Source organism: Coregonus clupeaformis, chromosome 6 (genome assembly GCF_020615455.1).
Source record: "Coregonus clupeaformis isolate EN_2021a chromosome 6, ASM2061545v1, whole genome shotgun sequence".
NCBI classification, from domain to species: Eukaryota; Metazoa; Chordata; class Actinopteri; order Salmoniformes; family Salmonidae; genus Coregonus; species Coregonus clupeaformis.
In genome coordinates, this window is record NC_059197.1 from 48,120,160 (window position 1) to 48,135,808 (window position 15,649).

Sequence of the window (15,649 nt, forward strand, 5' to 3'; positions counted from 1 at the left end):
TTCTGGTTCAACTTGCTTCTTGTTACATCAAGTTGAAATGGAAATAGAAGAGAACTGCATACTAACCAAGAACTGCATTGTTCTTGTTTGATAATCAAGTGTAACTTGGAGTCTGGTGGTCCAAGTAATCCTGCTTTAGCAGTGTTTATGCAGTCTTTCTTTACAGATTGCTGCCCTGGCTTTCTCATGTCTTATTCTGAGAATTGGAAAACATTAGTGTTGCTATTTTATTTCACCACCCGGTACATTTTTTTATGTTTTTGCTGTTGCGTAAATATTGCAATGTACGTTTGTTGGCATTCCATTTTTAAAATGCTTACATCGTAACGCAACAGCAGTCCCTTACCTTGCTCAACACATGTAACCACAAACCAAACACAACAAGCAAAACAGTTTGATAGGCATGGGATATTCAATTAAACCTAAATCGAATGAAAGGAATGCTTACATTGGTAATATTGTAACATGGGTTCCTTACTGTAAGCACAAACCGTTTGATAGACTTGCTATTCAATTGAACGAAACCTACAACAAAGGAAGGGACGGTAAAAGATTACTTTCAAAGTGGTACCAATAGAAAGGGTGTGGAAACTGAGGTCTCCCCTCATTGCATTGATCCCAAGCCTTCTAAGTCATTACCATTATAGTGTCAAGACAGTCTATCAATCAGACTCTAAATTGAATAAAGGACCTTGATCCCATTGCTTGTTTAATCCAAATGGCTGTAAAGTGAAGGGGTCCAAAGGGCTCGTCTCTGGAGAGGCAAGTTAATAGTCTTCCCCTCCCATCACAGCCTGCACTTTACCTAATCCAAAATTATTGTACAGAACGGAGAGCAATCAAGGAATATTGATGACCTGCTCTGATTGCTGGTTTGAGTGCCAGAATCCACGTTCTTAGTGCTTTTAGGTTTAGAAAAATTAAGCCAAAGGGGCAGGTGAGCATTGCTTCAATCAAGACATGCTAGCCGACACCTGCAAATCAAATCAAATCAAATTTTATTGGCCACATGCGCCGAATACAACAGGTGTAGACATTACAGTGAAATGCTTACTTACAGCCCTTAACCAACAATGCATTTATTTTTTATATAAAAAAGTAAATTAAAACAACAACAAAAAAGTGTTGAGAAATAAAAAGCAGAAGTAAAATAAAATAACAGTAGGGAGGCTATATACACAGGGGGGTACCGGTGCAGAGTCAATGTGCGGGGGCACCGGCTAGTTGAGGTAGTTGAGGTAATATGTACATGTGGGTAGAGTTAAAGTGACTATGCATAAATAATTAACAGAGTAGCAGCAGCTTAAAAATATGAGGTGGGGGTGGGGGGGGGGGGGCAGTGCAAATAGTCCGGGTAGCCATGATTAGCTGTTCAGGAGTCTTATGGCTTGGGGGTAGAAGCTGTTGAGAAGTCTTTTGGACCTAGACTTGGCACTCCGGTACCGCTTGCCGTGCGGTAGCAGAGAGAACAGTCTATGACTAGGGTGGCTGGAGTCTTTGACAATTTTGAGGGCCTTCCTCTGACACCGCCTGGTATAGAGGTCCTGGATGGCAGGAAGCTTGGCCCCAGTGATGTACTGGGCCGTACGCACTACCGTCTGTAGTGCCTTGCGGTCGGAGGCCGAGCAGTTGCCATACCAGGCGTTGATGCAACCAATCAGGATACTCTCGATAGTGCAGCTGTATAATTTTTTTAGGATCTGAGGACCCATGCCAAATATTTTCAGTCTCCTGAGGGGGAATAGGCTTTGTCGTGCCCTCTTCACGACTGTCTTGGTGTGTTTGGTCAATGATAGTTCGTTGGTGATGTGGACACCAAGGAACTTGAAGCTCTCAACCTATTCCACTACAGCCCCGTCGATGAGAATGGGGGCGTGCTCAGTCCTCTTTTTTCCCCCTGTAGTCCACAATCATCTCCTTTTGTCTTGATCACGTTGAGGGAGAGGTTGTTATCCTGGCACCACACGGCCAGGTCTCTGACCTCCTCCCTATAGGCTGTCTCATCATTGTCGGTGATCAGGCCTACCACTGTTGTGTCGTTGGCAAAATTAATGATGGTGTTGGAGTCGTGTCTGGCCATGCAGTCATGGGTGAACAGGGAGTACAGGAGGGGACTGAGCACACACCCCTGAGGGGCCCCCGTGTTGAGGATCAGTGTGGCAGATGTGTTGTTACCTACCCTTACCACCTGGGGGCGGCCCGTCAGGAAGTCCAGGATCCAGTTGCAGAGGGAGGTGTTTAGTCCCAGGATCCTTAGCTTAGTGATGAGCTTTGAGGGCACTATGGTGTTGAATGCTGAGCTGTAGTCAATGAATAGCATTCTCACGTAGGTGTTCCTGTTGTCCAGGTGGGAAAGGGCAGTGTGGAGTGCAATAGAGATTGCATCATCTGTGGATCTGTTGGGGCGGTATGCAAATTGGAGTGGGTCTAGGGTTTCTGGGATAATGGTGATGATGTGAGCCATGACCAGCCTTTCAAAGCACTTCATGGCTACATACGTCAGTGCTACGGGTCGGTAGTCATTTAGGCAGGTTATCTTAGTGTCCTTGGGCACGGGGACTATTGAAACATGTTGGTATTACAGACTCAGTCAGGAACATGTTGAAAATGTCAGTGCAGACACTTGCCAGTTGGTCAGCACATGCTCGGAGTACACGTCCTGGTAATCCGTCTGGCCCTGCGGCTTTGTGAATGTTGACCTGCTTAAAAGTCTTACTCACATTGGCTACGGAGAGCGTGATCACATAGTCATCCGGAACAGCTGGTGCTCTCGAAGCGAGCATATAAGTGGTTTAGCTCGTCTGGAAGGCTTGTGTCACTGGGCAGCTCGCGGCTGTGCTTCCCTTTGTAGTCTGTAATAGTTTTCAAGCCCTGCCACATCCGACGAGCATCAGAGCCGGTGTATTACGATGCAATCTTAGTCCTGTATTGACTCTTTGCCTGTTTGATGGTTCGTCGGAGGGCATAGCGGGATTTCTTATAAGCGTCCGGGTTAGAGTCCGGCTCCTTGAAAGCGGCAGCTCTACCCTTTAGCTCAGTGCGGATGTTGCCTGTAATCCATGGCTTCTGGTTGGGGTGTGTACGTATGGTCACTGTGGGGACAACGTCATCGATGCACTTATTGATGAAGCCAGTGACTGATGTGGTGTACTCCTCAATGCTATCTGAAGAATCCCGGAACATGTTCCAGTCTGTGCTAGCAAAACAGTCCTGTAGCTTAGCATCTGCGTCATCTGACCACCGTTTTATTAACCGAGTCACTGGTGCTTCCTGCTTTAGTTTTTGCTTATAAGCAGGAATCAGGAGGATAGAGTTATGGTCAGATTTGCCGAATGGAGATCGAGGGAGAGCTTTGTATGTGTCTCTGTGTGTGGAGTAAAGGTGGTCTAGAGTTTTTTTTCCTCTGGTTGCACATTTAACATGCTGGTAGAAATTAGGTAGAACGGATTTAAGTTTCCCTGCATTAAAGTCCCCGTCCACTAGGAGCGCTGCCTCTGGATGAGCGTTTTCCTGTTCACTTATGGCCTTATACAGCTCATTCAGTGCAATTTTAATGCCTGCATTGGTTTGTTGTGGTAAATAGACAGCTATGAAAAATATAGGTGAAAACTCTCTTGGTAAATAGTGTGGTCTACAGCTTATCATAATATACTCTACCTCAGGCGAGCAAAACCTCGAGACTTCCTTAGTATTTGATTTTGTGCACCAGCTGTTGTTTACAAATATACACAGACCGCCACCCCTTGTCTTACCGGAGTCAGCCGTTCTATCCTACCGATGTAGCGTATAGCCCGCTAGCTGTATGTTGTCCATGTCGTCGTTCAGCCACGACTCGGTGAAACATAAGATATTACAGTTTTTAATGTCCCGTTGGTAGGATAGCCGTAATCTTAGGTCATCTAATTTATTCTCAAATGATTGAACATTGGCTAATAGGATTGATGGAAGAGGCAGTTTACTCGCTCGCCGTCGGATCCTTACAAGGCACCCCGACCTACGTCCACGATATCTCCGTCTCTTTCTCATGCGAATGACGGGGATTTGGGCCTTGTCGGGTGTCTGTAGGATATCCTTTGTGTCCGTCTTTTTGGTTATAAGAGACGATGGCAGAAACATTATGTACAGAATAAATTACAAATAACGCGGAAAAACACACATAATAGTACAATTGGTTAGAGGGCTGTAAAACGGCAGCCATCTTCTCCGGCGCCATAGCAGTTCTTTTGACAATGTTTTAGGTGGAACTGTGTTAGAGCTCTAAAATCCACAAGAGGCTCCAGGCATTATAGCCTACCTATTGCGGACATTGCGTTCGCTGCACAGAGTTGCATTAGTAAGAGATCCCATGCGGCCGTGTTTACAAATTCAAACACTGGAATGTGTGATGTAATCTACACCTCAATTAGGCTAATAGAAATCCTCATTATTTAGTTTCATGTTTATTTATTTATTTGAGTGTAATTTCTATGTAGCTACTCTTTCTCGTTCTGAACTTCTAATGTGAGTGGGACGGGTGTGGCTTTGTGACAATGAAAACACAAGCATCCGCTCACCGATTTGACAGCTCTAACGCAGTTACACCTCCCAACATATCATGCGCGATCCACAGCGAAGGCGACTGTGTCATCAATTGACAAATTGCTATAACATATGATGTGGTTAGCTGATACTTAAAATACCTATCCAGGCGTTGTAAGATCTGTCAGGCGTCAGAAACTTCTAAGCAGTGGAACGACTATTGTCTAAATAAAAACAAAGATCTGCTATGCAGGTGTCAGATATCGCAGGTTAACACTGAACTGATTGAATCTAGAAGATGGTTTGTTATAGGCCTTTTAATTTACTCTGTTATTTCTGTTTTACCAACGGTGATGGGAATCTACAGAGTATCTTCTGAACACACTTTTTCTATAGTTTCCACTTGAGGGGGGTTGGATGGAGGATTGTTTGTTAGAGTGGCCATTTACGATAATTTGACAGATGTTCACATTGACCAATAAGATTACATAACGATTAGCTTATTTAGATATAGATTCAGTCGATATTCAGTCAATATTCTCAAGTACAGCTTCCAAAGGGTTATTGCCTCAATTGTACTTGTGTTTGTAAGGTGCCCTCCTGATGTTGACATATTTTCCATAGGTTATTAATTAAGACAATTGATCCTAATAGCTGTTTGCTAGTCTAGGGAAATAGCCGTAATTCTATGAAGTCCTTCTCCAGAAAGAACTTTAAGTCAAGGGGTGAACTAAAGCTCTGCTCTATAGAAAGTTCCATGAGGAATTGACTGGAGGACTGAGAGCTCAAGAGAGCAGGAAGAAGTTAAACCCAGGTTCATCTAAAAAGGAAAGGTCACCGCCAAGAGTCTCTCCTCCAGCCAGCTGTTGTCTCCTCCTCTCTTTGTTTTCTTATCATCTCGTTCTGTTTTATAAGGCACTAAATCATATGTGCTGAATACAAATTGAATCTGGGGTTTTTGGCACGCCGTCCTGAACGATGCGGATGATCGCCAAGGTAAGAGTACATATTGCCCTGAACTGGCAGTACATTTATTTGAGTTTACTTGAGATAAGAATTATAGCTTGAAGAACTCATAAAAAGCAACAATTTTTCACGAGTTAAAGTCCTGCTCATTGGGCGCATAAAAAACACAGCCAATGCATTTCTTTCTACTGGGGCTTTGGTTGGCTTGTTAGAGATACTGCCCCTACCTTTTCCCTTCCGATTGTTTTCTCCTTTCAACACAAACACCAATTATTTGTTTGTATGATTTATGAGTCTCTGCCCTCGTGGAAACCTCTCTGCCCTCCACTGGAACATCTCTAAAGAAAAAAAGCTACATTTGAATTAATCAGGGATTTGTCCTCAAGAAGACCTTAATCTGGCCAGCAAGAACTGCCTCTGAATGTCTCTCCACATCAACAGAAAGCCCTGCTCCAAAGGGTCTTCAATGAGCATTAGTCTATTTGATATCCTCTCTTCCCTTTGAAAGTTCAGAGAGAGCTTTAGTTTAGATCATGGAGTGCTGCTGGCGACGATTATGTTGGTGGAGCAACATCTCCAGCATTCCTGCCAGAAGTGCACAATGAAAGGCGCTGAGGCACCCACTGCTTGGTGGCTCTGTGCACTGCAGTATCCTGTTAAAAGTGTGCCATCTCTTTCAGCTCCTTAGTGGCAGCCTGAGAGACGCCTTCCGCTGCAGAGAAAACACACCCCGAGGTCTCTGATTAAACATGTTGGCAACGCTTCTGTGTTTGTTATTATGAGGAAACTGGCAAAATCCAGAGTTTGTTCGTATTTAGTGAAATACACATTTGTCATAGTGGTAACTCACATAGACACCATGATGAATTCAAAGGGACTAGGATCAATGAGTCATAGGTTTATGAACATTGAAAGTAAGAAACAATAAGTGTATGCTTACAAAACAGACAAACTAACGATGAATCAGATCACAAGGCTCTACTTCCCTGCAACAATATTTTTCTAACGACAGAATCTGTTAAGAGGATTTTTAAATTAACATTTAAATTAATTGCATCTGTTCTTTTTCCTTTTCAATTCTGCCTTACTCAAGCAGACTCACAATGACCGTGTTCAAGAGAGTACTCGTGTTTGTATGTGTTATGTCCTCTGGGCTTGTCAAAGAGGAGTGTAGGCTCATGCATAAACACTTTTCTTCCCTATGACCTTAGCGGTCCCAATCCTGAAGAGACCCACTAAATTGATGGTTGCCTCTCCTTTAAATGGACAAAATTGCCTGGCTGTCATTCTCACTGTTTCAGTGGTAACAGATTGCCTCTTTTGGTCAAGGTTTGGGGAGGTGCCCAGCAGCCAGTCATGAGCTTGTTTGAGGTGATGTTATTACATTTCAGAGGTGTCACAACATTCAGGAGATTGTTTTGTCTCCTCTGAGAAGTTCCTTGTACAATGGCCTTGTTGCACACCGAGGAAAGTAATTGGCTGCTAGTCCTAAAAGCAGAACTCAATGCTGCGAGCGCTTTCCCGTGATTATGCTTTAATGATTCAAATTATGGAAATGTAATTGCCTCGACAACACTTAGGCCTGTGACATCAGCGGTCCAAATGTCATGTCTGAACGTGGCAGGATGGCGTGGGTGGAGAGACAGAAGGAGCGATCCGCAGAGGTCAGTTGGTATGGTAGTAGAGTCATTCAAAGAGCTCTGGTGTTACTGGTGTACAATGAAGTATAAACAGCTCTGTTTTAACCGGATGTAATTTTATAACACACTACGATTTTGTTTTGATTTGACTATGGAGAACATCAAAGTGTGGTGCTCTACTTGATAGCAGGCTAACCCAAAGACTTCTGTTTCGACTGATCGGATAAGAAAGGGACTTTCAGAAAAGAACAGGTCATAGGAAAAATAACCAAAACTAAAGAACAGATAGAAGTATATAATTTTGTAGGAAGGCCAACGTTCCTGGCATGATATGACTGCATTCTTTGTGTTATAAAAATTTGACATGAATAGCAAGTATACTGAACAAAAATATAAATGCAAGATGCAACAATTTCAAGGATTTTACAGAGTTACAGTTCATTTGAGGAAATCAGTCAATTGAAATAAATTCATTAGGCCCTAATCTATGGATTTCACATGACTGGGAAAACAGATATGCATCTGTTGGTTACAGATACCTTAAAAGAAATGGGCCTCACAATGGACCTCAGGATCTTGTCACGGTATTTCTGTGCATTCAAATTGTCATCAATAAAATGCTATTGTGTTTGTTGTCCATAGCTTATGCCTGCCCATACCATAACCCCACCGCCACCATGGGGCACTCTGTTCACAACGTTAACATCAGCAAACCGCTCACCCACACGACGCCATACACGTGATCTGCGGTTGTGAGGCCGGTTGGACGTACTGCCAAATTCTCTAAAACAACGTTGGAGGCGGCTTATGGTAGAGAAATTAACATTAAATTATTTGGCAACAGCTCTGGTGGACATTCCTGTAGTCAGCATGCCAATTGCACTCTCCCTCAAAACTTGCAATATCTGTGGCATTGTGTTGTGTAACGAAACTGCACATTTTAGAGTGGCCTTTTATTGTCCCAATCATGCTGTTTAATCAGCTTCTTGATATGCCACACCTGTCAGGTGGATTGATTATCTTGGCAAAGGAGAAATGCTCACTAACAGCGATGTAAATACACTGGTGCACAAATAAGCTTTTTTGTGCGTATAGAACATTTCTGGGATGCTTTATTTCAGCTCATGAAACATGGGACCAACACTTTACATGTTGCGTTTATGTTTTTGTTCAGTGTAGTTTGAGACATTACACAATGCAGGTATGAGACATTTTGCCTGGGAATACCTGTTGTACTCCTCTCTCTTTCAACTGGATGGCTCATTTCATGCATGCTACCTTGAAATGGTTGTACATGTGTGCATGTGCCAGGCAGAGTGCGATGGTGAGAATCTTAATCGGCTACCAAGCGTATTCTGTTCCATTTTCTGTGTTTGTCTCTCTCTCTCTGCGACCATATTCAGCTAAAGATGAGTCATAGCTAGATTAAAAGGCTGTGGCTTGACAGTAAACACATTGATCAGGACAGCTATGACACTGGAGGTGCAGCTGGGTTTCTTTATGCCTCTCTGAGGTGAACCATTCTGGGACTTTGATCATCGCTACCTCCCTAGGTGGTTTGGCTCATCAGGAATCCAGGAAAAGCCTGAAGCTGACTGTCAGGTTATATTATCACATGGATACAACAAGCTTCTTCTAATTATGATGTAGTTTCTCATGCTTCCAAGGCTTTGAAGTTGTATTATCAAAGTTGAAACGAAGGTCAATGTATTTGCGCAATACATTTTCTATCCGTTTTTTCACTTTTTTTTAGGATCACTAGGTCTTTGGGGTATAATAAGCTGACTCAAAATATTATGTTGACGAGGTTGGAGAGAAAAAATATCGAAAATAATTTGAAGAAATGTGAAAATGCTCAAATAAAGAATTAAGGAAAAAAATGTTAAAAGGAGATAAATAGCCTACTTTCTTCTCTCAGCCCATAGATGAAATCATTGATGTGTTACTTGAAAGGCAAAATAAATGTTTTGGCAGAAGCTAAAGTTACAGTTGATCCCACCATCTAACGTCGGAACGGCAAATTATTTTTCTAGGCTACGTGTGTAAAATCAACCTCACACAGTCCCTTGAACATCGCTGTAGAATATTGGGCAGCCAGGGAAAGAGTTTTTCAAAGAACTGCCCTTTCAAATATTGTTCCTTGAAGGTTGACCCATGACTAAGATTGCAATCCTTGCTGGGAGCTATAGCCACTATGTTGAAATGGTTTACACTCTTTATTCATTTGACTCATGAACCGCCTCAACTATTTATGTTTAGAACGTGACAGGGTTATCTGTCTGGGAGCTGTTGTTTCCTCTCAAACACATTGTTATCTGTGCGACTGGCCTGGTGTGGATTAATGCTCGGGTCCTCATTCAGCCAATCAAAGCATTGATATTTCCGTCCCGCTTCTTTGCGGAAAAGCTATTGGATTCCCTGTCACTTCAATCTTTCCCATATCGAGAAACACATCTTCACTTTCTGTGGCCATTTGACTCACGCAATAACTCTGAATGGCTTCATTTAATGTTGTTTGGCAATAAAATATCTATGTTGTCAGATGTCATTAAAGTGACAGGCTGTAGTGGCCAAAGAGAGGGAATCTAGAGGAGTGTATACAGCATCAGCTAAGGGATGTTACATGGTCACTATCAGTATAAAAACATACCTTTTGGGGGGAGGAAAAATCCAGAGGAGCACTGATGTATTGATTATTCCTCTGTCATATTTAACAACATATAGAACATGTTGTCAATGTTGTCAAATATCACACAGCATGGCAACTACCAGTTTGAGTCACCTTGACTGCAACACGTCTTATTTTAGATGACATGTTAGAATGTTATAGAACATATTTATTATACCTGAGAGTGGTATTTGGACATATGCAGTATATGTGCATTTGTAAGCATTGAGCTACTTGTTCAACTTCTACAATAATATGGATTTATGCTTCTGTATTACTCTATGTATTTTGCCCCATTCATCATTGACAAGTCATTGATCATTAGTTTCTAGCAAAGATATGCGTGTACAACACCTCGCCTCCATCCACCCACAGTTTTGAAATTCACAATGATGTCTGTATGCCCACTCTGTACACTCAGATTGATTACAGTTGAATTGCTGACCAATTTGAAAATGGAGTGCACCTCACTTTCTTAATTTGTCAGAGCAGTTTTATCTGAGTAAACATTCCCTGTTTTATTTGTTTAGGTACAGAGTAAATCAGAATTGAGAGGTAGAAGGCCGATTAAACATTACATTCAGATGACAAACATTCAGCTTTCTTTGAACATCAGTCAAAGTCATACACCTAGCGTTTCAGTTCATTTAATATTTTGGTTGGTAATGGATTGGGTTGAGGTACAGAAACTATTTTCCCTTTGAAGTTGCTTCTCAACTTTCCTTTTCACTTGTTGAATTAACATGGCAATACTTTTGCATTCAAACTTTTGCATTCAACTATACTGAAAAATGGACATGTAGCCTATGCCACAGCGACAAACGTGTTGTAAAGACTTATGTTCATGCCGCAGCCGTTTGCATAATGCCTCTCCTGTTGTTGATAATTGCTCATGTTGACATTTGACATTTTGCTTCACATAATGAAGTAGTATTTGCTTATTTCATAAACCATATACTTCATTCACTGTAATACTACATTGTGGTTCCAATTCTTGCCTTTGAAAATACATTACACAGTTCTTAGGAAGACTCAAACCCTACCATAGAAAATGCTTCTACTAATAGAATCATTCATATCTGCCACTTTCTCTTACAGTTCCGGCAAACATTTACAAAGTTTCGGAAGACATCACTGTGAACGAAGGCAGCAATGTGACATTGAGTTGTCTAGCCAATGGGAGGCCAGATCCATCAATCACCTGGCGACTGCTCAATCCATCAGGTAAGAGCCAATAAGCACCCAGCAGCATTTCACTCTTATCAAAGGGCAGCATTTCATCATTGTTGCTTATCACGACATCTGTGGTCTCAGACATGCAGGGGAGTGATGGAGTTGGGAGAGGGTTCCTGTGTTTAAAGTGAAACGTGAAGAACACCTGTTAATGACTGAGACACACCTGCTGCTTCTCACACTCCTCCTTCATTCAAACTGGATGATCTACCAATGCAATTTCTTTCAAGTGAAAGCCCTCTAACGGATTGCAATAATGAAAGCAATATGTTGTTGTGTTTGCTCTAAATGGAACCATTACAACCAATTATCACAGGAATTTTATTTTCCCAATACTCCATTTTGAAATGTTTGCTGTCAAACTGCCACTCAAACCTTTGTGGGAGTCCCTCTTAAAAGGGCAGTCCAGGATTGGTGCATCAATTTTTTAACTTTTAGTGTAATGATGTATAGCCATTGATTCTTTAACAATAAAACTTATAAATGCCTAATGAGCTGTTGGACCCTTTTAGAACCCAAAATATAAGCTTATTTTACTCCATTGTTTGTAAACAATGTATTTTTTAGCAAACACTGTATAGCTTCAAAACATGGTTAAAACTATAATTTTGATCTCATCAATGGTCAGTCCTTGCATCAATAGCTCTGTCTATGATTTTGAGAGTGGTTACATTTTTCCAGCCCCATCCCTCAGCTGTTTACCACAACAAGTGGCGGGGTCATGCTTTGTTGTTTTTTGAATCCCGGATTCCCCCTTTAACGTGAGGCTTTGAAATACTCATTGAATGTTAACATCTAACAACTTGAATAATACATGACAAAGAGCAGTGCATTTTCATCCGACTGCATTTGTATTCCACCATAAAGGTGTTTATTTGATAGGTAATAGAATACTGCCTGGATTGATTAGCGTTCTACTTTGTTCAACAAGGTTGGCTGAGGTGGGATATTCAGAGGTTCCTCACTCATTTTTAGCTCTCGTATTGTTGCCTGATCATTTGTTACCAAGCAGATACTTATTTATAATTGGAATGTTTACTTCTAATGAAAAGCAGATGCAATGGAAGGGTAGATGGAGAAATGAAAAAGACGCAGGAGGCCCCGCTTTTCCATCAGAGTCAAGATTGGTATTATTCTTTCAGACTTGTCAGATTGTCAAAGGAGTGCCTCTTCATTATTCTAGCAGAGTATTACAGAGAGCACAAATGAAACGGAACATGACTTAAAATTATGGATTGGATGAAAGAACCGTCATTTTCTATTTCAGCTCTCCCTGCATGGTCTGGGATCGCCACTATTCGGTTTCCAGAGTTCCAGACAGAAACCATGACATTAGTCTGTTGTCTCCCTCCCAAAGTCTAGCCTTTCACCTATTTTCCTTCCTGAAAAGATGCAGGCTTAGCAATAGTATGTGGTATTTATTCAGATATTTGAGAGATTTCCACGTTTGACACACATTGGGATTAGAAGTAAGACAGTGCCAGCTATTGTATTTTATGCCAATAGTTGTATTCATTGAGGACATGGGATGTTGTTGTCCCTCATATTGACTGGGAAGCAGAACATTGCTGGGCTCTGTCTGTGGCGATGCGATCAATAGAGCAAGGAGCACAGCGTCCGTTCGTTCGGGGCCTGTGCTCTGCCTCAGTTTGTCTCCTCCACACCAATGTTTATTTCTGAAGTGTATTTGTAAAGGTCACAGGCAGGGATGGAGGGCACCACACTAAGAATGCTGCGAAAAAAGTGGAACTCTTGGTCAAGCAAGGAATTTTTGACTGCACGCTTCCCGGACCACCAAAATAAAAGTCAGACAAGTATGAAATATACATGCCCTTTGGCGCTCCTCATATTACACGCTTTGGGCTATGGGAAGCCACTCACACACATCGGTGGTACATGGCTTTTTGAGGGAAAAAGAGACGGGGGGGCTATGTTTAAGAACGCAAATAAGAGATCTCATTAAATGTGTGATCACTCACATCATTAGATAATTCAAGAGCTGAGCACAGTTAATGAATGTTAAATTATGCATTTGAAGTTCCCACCCCTGATATAATGCCTTTTGGCACTAATTTAATGCTGCAGGGGTATAGCCAGGATCAACCTCTGTTCTACTGATGAGAACTCACACACCTGGACAAGCAGGGATGATGGCTTGCCCCTCCCAACATCCAGAATTATTCTTGCACATGCAGTTGAGCCAAATCGGCATACATCTTGTGGTGTACTTTGCTGAGGGAAAATGTACTTGATACGATTGGGATGTGTTGTTGTCTCACCTAGCTATCTTAAGATGAATGCACGAATTGTAAGTTGCTCTTGATAAGAGTGTCTGCTAATTGATTAAAATGTAAAATGTACTGCACATGAGTAAACATCTGGTCAAGCCACTTAACCATATGCTCAGACAGGGGTGGTAAAATCAGATTAGATGAACATTTCTTCTAAAACAACATCCTAGCTGTTAAATACTTAACAGTGTTCCCCCCATACTACTCTGAAACCAGCCATGCTCCAGGATGGACTGGCCATAGGGCAATTCTGGAAAATACCCAGTTTAGCCCAGTGGGCCTGTCTAATTATTTAATTAATTATTAATATATATTTTTTACAAAATTCTATTTATTTGGATAATCATGGGGGACTCAATGGAAAAAAAGGGCCAGTGTGGGGGCCTCGAGGGAAAAAATGGGCCGGTGTGTTAGAGATGACTGGGCCTATTTCTGGTCCCAGTCTGTCCCTGCCATTCTCTATACTATGAGTGACTTGGACTAGGTCTCAATAATTCACCACTCATCTCTGTCCACCTCAGCTCAGTATGCTACACACTCTAGAGTCCCCACCTCTGTCAGCCCTGAGATTGAAGTAGAGCACTTCCCAGAACTAGGCTCACAATCCCAAGGTCCCTGACTTGCATGTTCATGGAGGGCTCACTGCTCCCCACTGCACCTCTGTGCAGGAAACAGGCAGTGCCTTGCTTACATTCTCCAGGCTGTCCCTGAGAAGGCTGTGACCTGTGAGATGTGACAGGCCCTTGTCGGGGAGGCTCAGGTTCAGCCCTGGCAGCGGGTGTGACACATGTAGAGGGCTGCTCGTGGGAGGGGATTAAGTGCTCCCCTCAGGGATCACAGAGACAGAGAGAGAGCTCCGCATCTGGCACTGCAGCTGATCCCAGACCTGTCCACTGTCACTGGAGGTTTAACCCCTCCACACACACACCACACACACACACACACACACACCATTAGCACCACCCAGCCACACTGAGTAAGAAGAGGCACACTTATTGTTGTGTGACTCTCAACAATCATCCCTCACAGCTCCCCTCCAGTCCTTTGTGACCACACCGTGGTACATCATGGGATGTGCTAAGGGTGATGTAACCTGAGTGTCCTTGGTCAACACAAAGAGCGTGTCCCAATGCAACGCTATTTGACCAATCCATAAAGACTCAGGAAATTAGAACCCATGCTGGAATAATGTGCAGTCTAGATTTGTATATCTGATGCGCTGATAAGCGTGATACGGCAAGCCTGCACTAATGGGAATTATATCTGTAAAATGGTTTTGAGCTTTATCTAAGTGGTCTTTCGCTGAGGTTAAAATGTTTCCCTAAAGACCTCCGTATATGTAAGCATGTGGTTGTTTTCATTGTGGTTGGCCCTCTAACTGCTGATGTGACCAAAAGAATGATGAAGATGGGTGGTGATTTAGCTCAGTCATTTATTCATTATCTTCCCACTAAGAGTCTTAAAGAACAGGCTGGGCTAATTATGTATTGACCCCTCATCATCTAAATCAGACACTGGCCTGACAAAAAGATTGGCTCTATGTGTTTGGGACAGATAAAGCCAAGCTTTTTCCATTTGAAAACACTTAGAAAGAAGTGTAGACAAAATAAAATAAATGTTGCAGAGCCATTTGTGTCATTCTCCCAAAGTTCTCCCTTAAATCAACTGCTTAACATAAATTAGTATTCACAAAATAAATGTAACATTTCGCACAGTGTTAAATGATGCTCATGAATAATGCATAGTCATGCAAATGAGCATTTAGTTGCCAACTGCAGTTGTGCCGCTACGTGATGCTGAGTCTCTCCTCACTCTGTATAGTGTCTCAAATCTGCCTTCTAGTTCCCTTATGAAAGGTCTTTCCAAAACACTGGCTCGCCAACAGACGCGCACACACACGCAAACACACACGCAAACACACACGCAAACACACTTGAACTACCCTGTTCAAGGAAACATGTAATCAGAAATATAAGGGCTCTTTTGTCTAGGCGGACATTCCGTACTGCAGTACGAGGCTCAAACGTGAGTGGAATTTCTGTGATTCCATGCTAATGTGACCAGGATTAGAGTTGACCTACCCAGTCCCATCTGATTCATTCTGAGATTAGTTATATGCTGCTGCTGGCTCTCAGCTCCCTCCTGGCACAGGGGACTCTGTGTCTGTGTCTGGGGGAGTGGTGGGGAGGTAGTAGTGGGTTGGGAGCACAGGAGGTTGGTGGCACCGTAACTGGGAAGGACGGGCTCATAGTAATGGCTAGAACGGATCAATGGAATGGCATCAAACACATGGATGTGCTTGATACCATTCCATTGGCTCCATTTCAGCCATT

General features: G+C 42.5%; 1 protein-coding gene across 4 annotated transcripts in view; it reads left to right on the forward strand.

Annotated features, from left to right (window-relative positions):
* The window catches only part of LOC121567481 (limbic system-associated membrane protein-like), a 1,290,508-nt gene that overhangs the window by 1,260,797 nt on the left and 14,062 nt on the right, over positions 1–15,649 (forward strand). For all 4 annotated transcript variants that reach the window (XM_041877554.2, XM_041877553.2, XM_041877552.2 and 1 more), the window contains one exon: positions 10,891–11,016. In XM_041877554.2, coding sequence (XP_041733488.1) covers positions 10,891–11,016 — 126 coding nt within the window. The remainder of the gene's footprint in view (positions 1–10,890; positions 11,017–15,649) is intronic.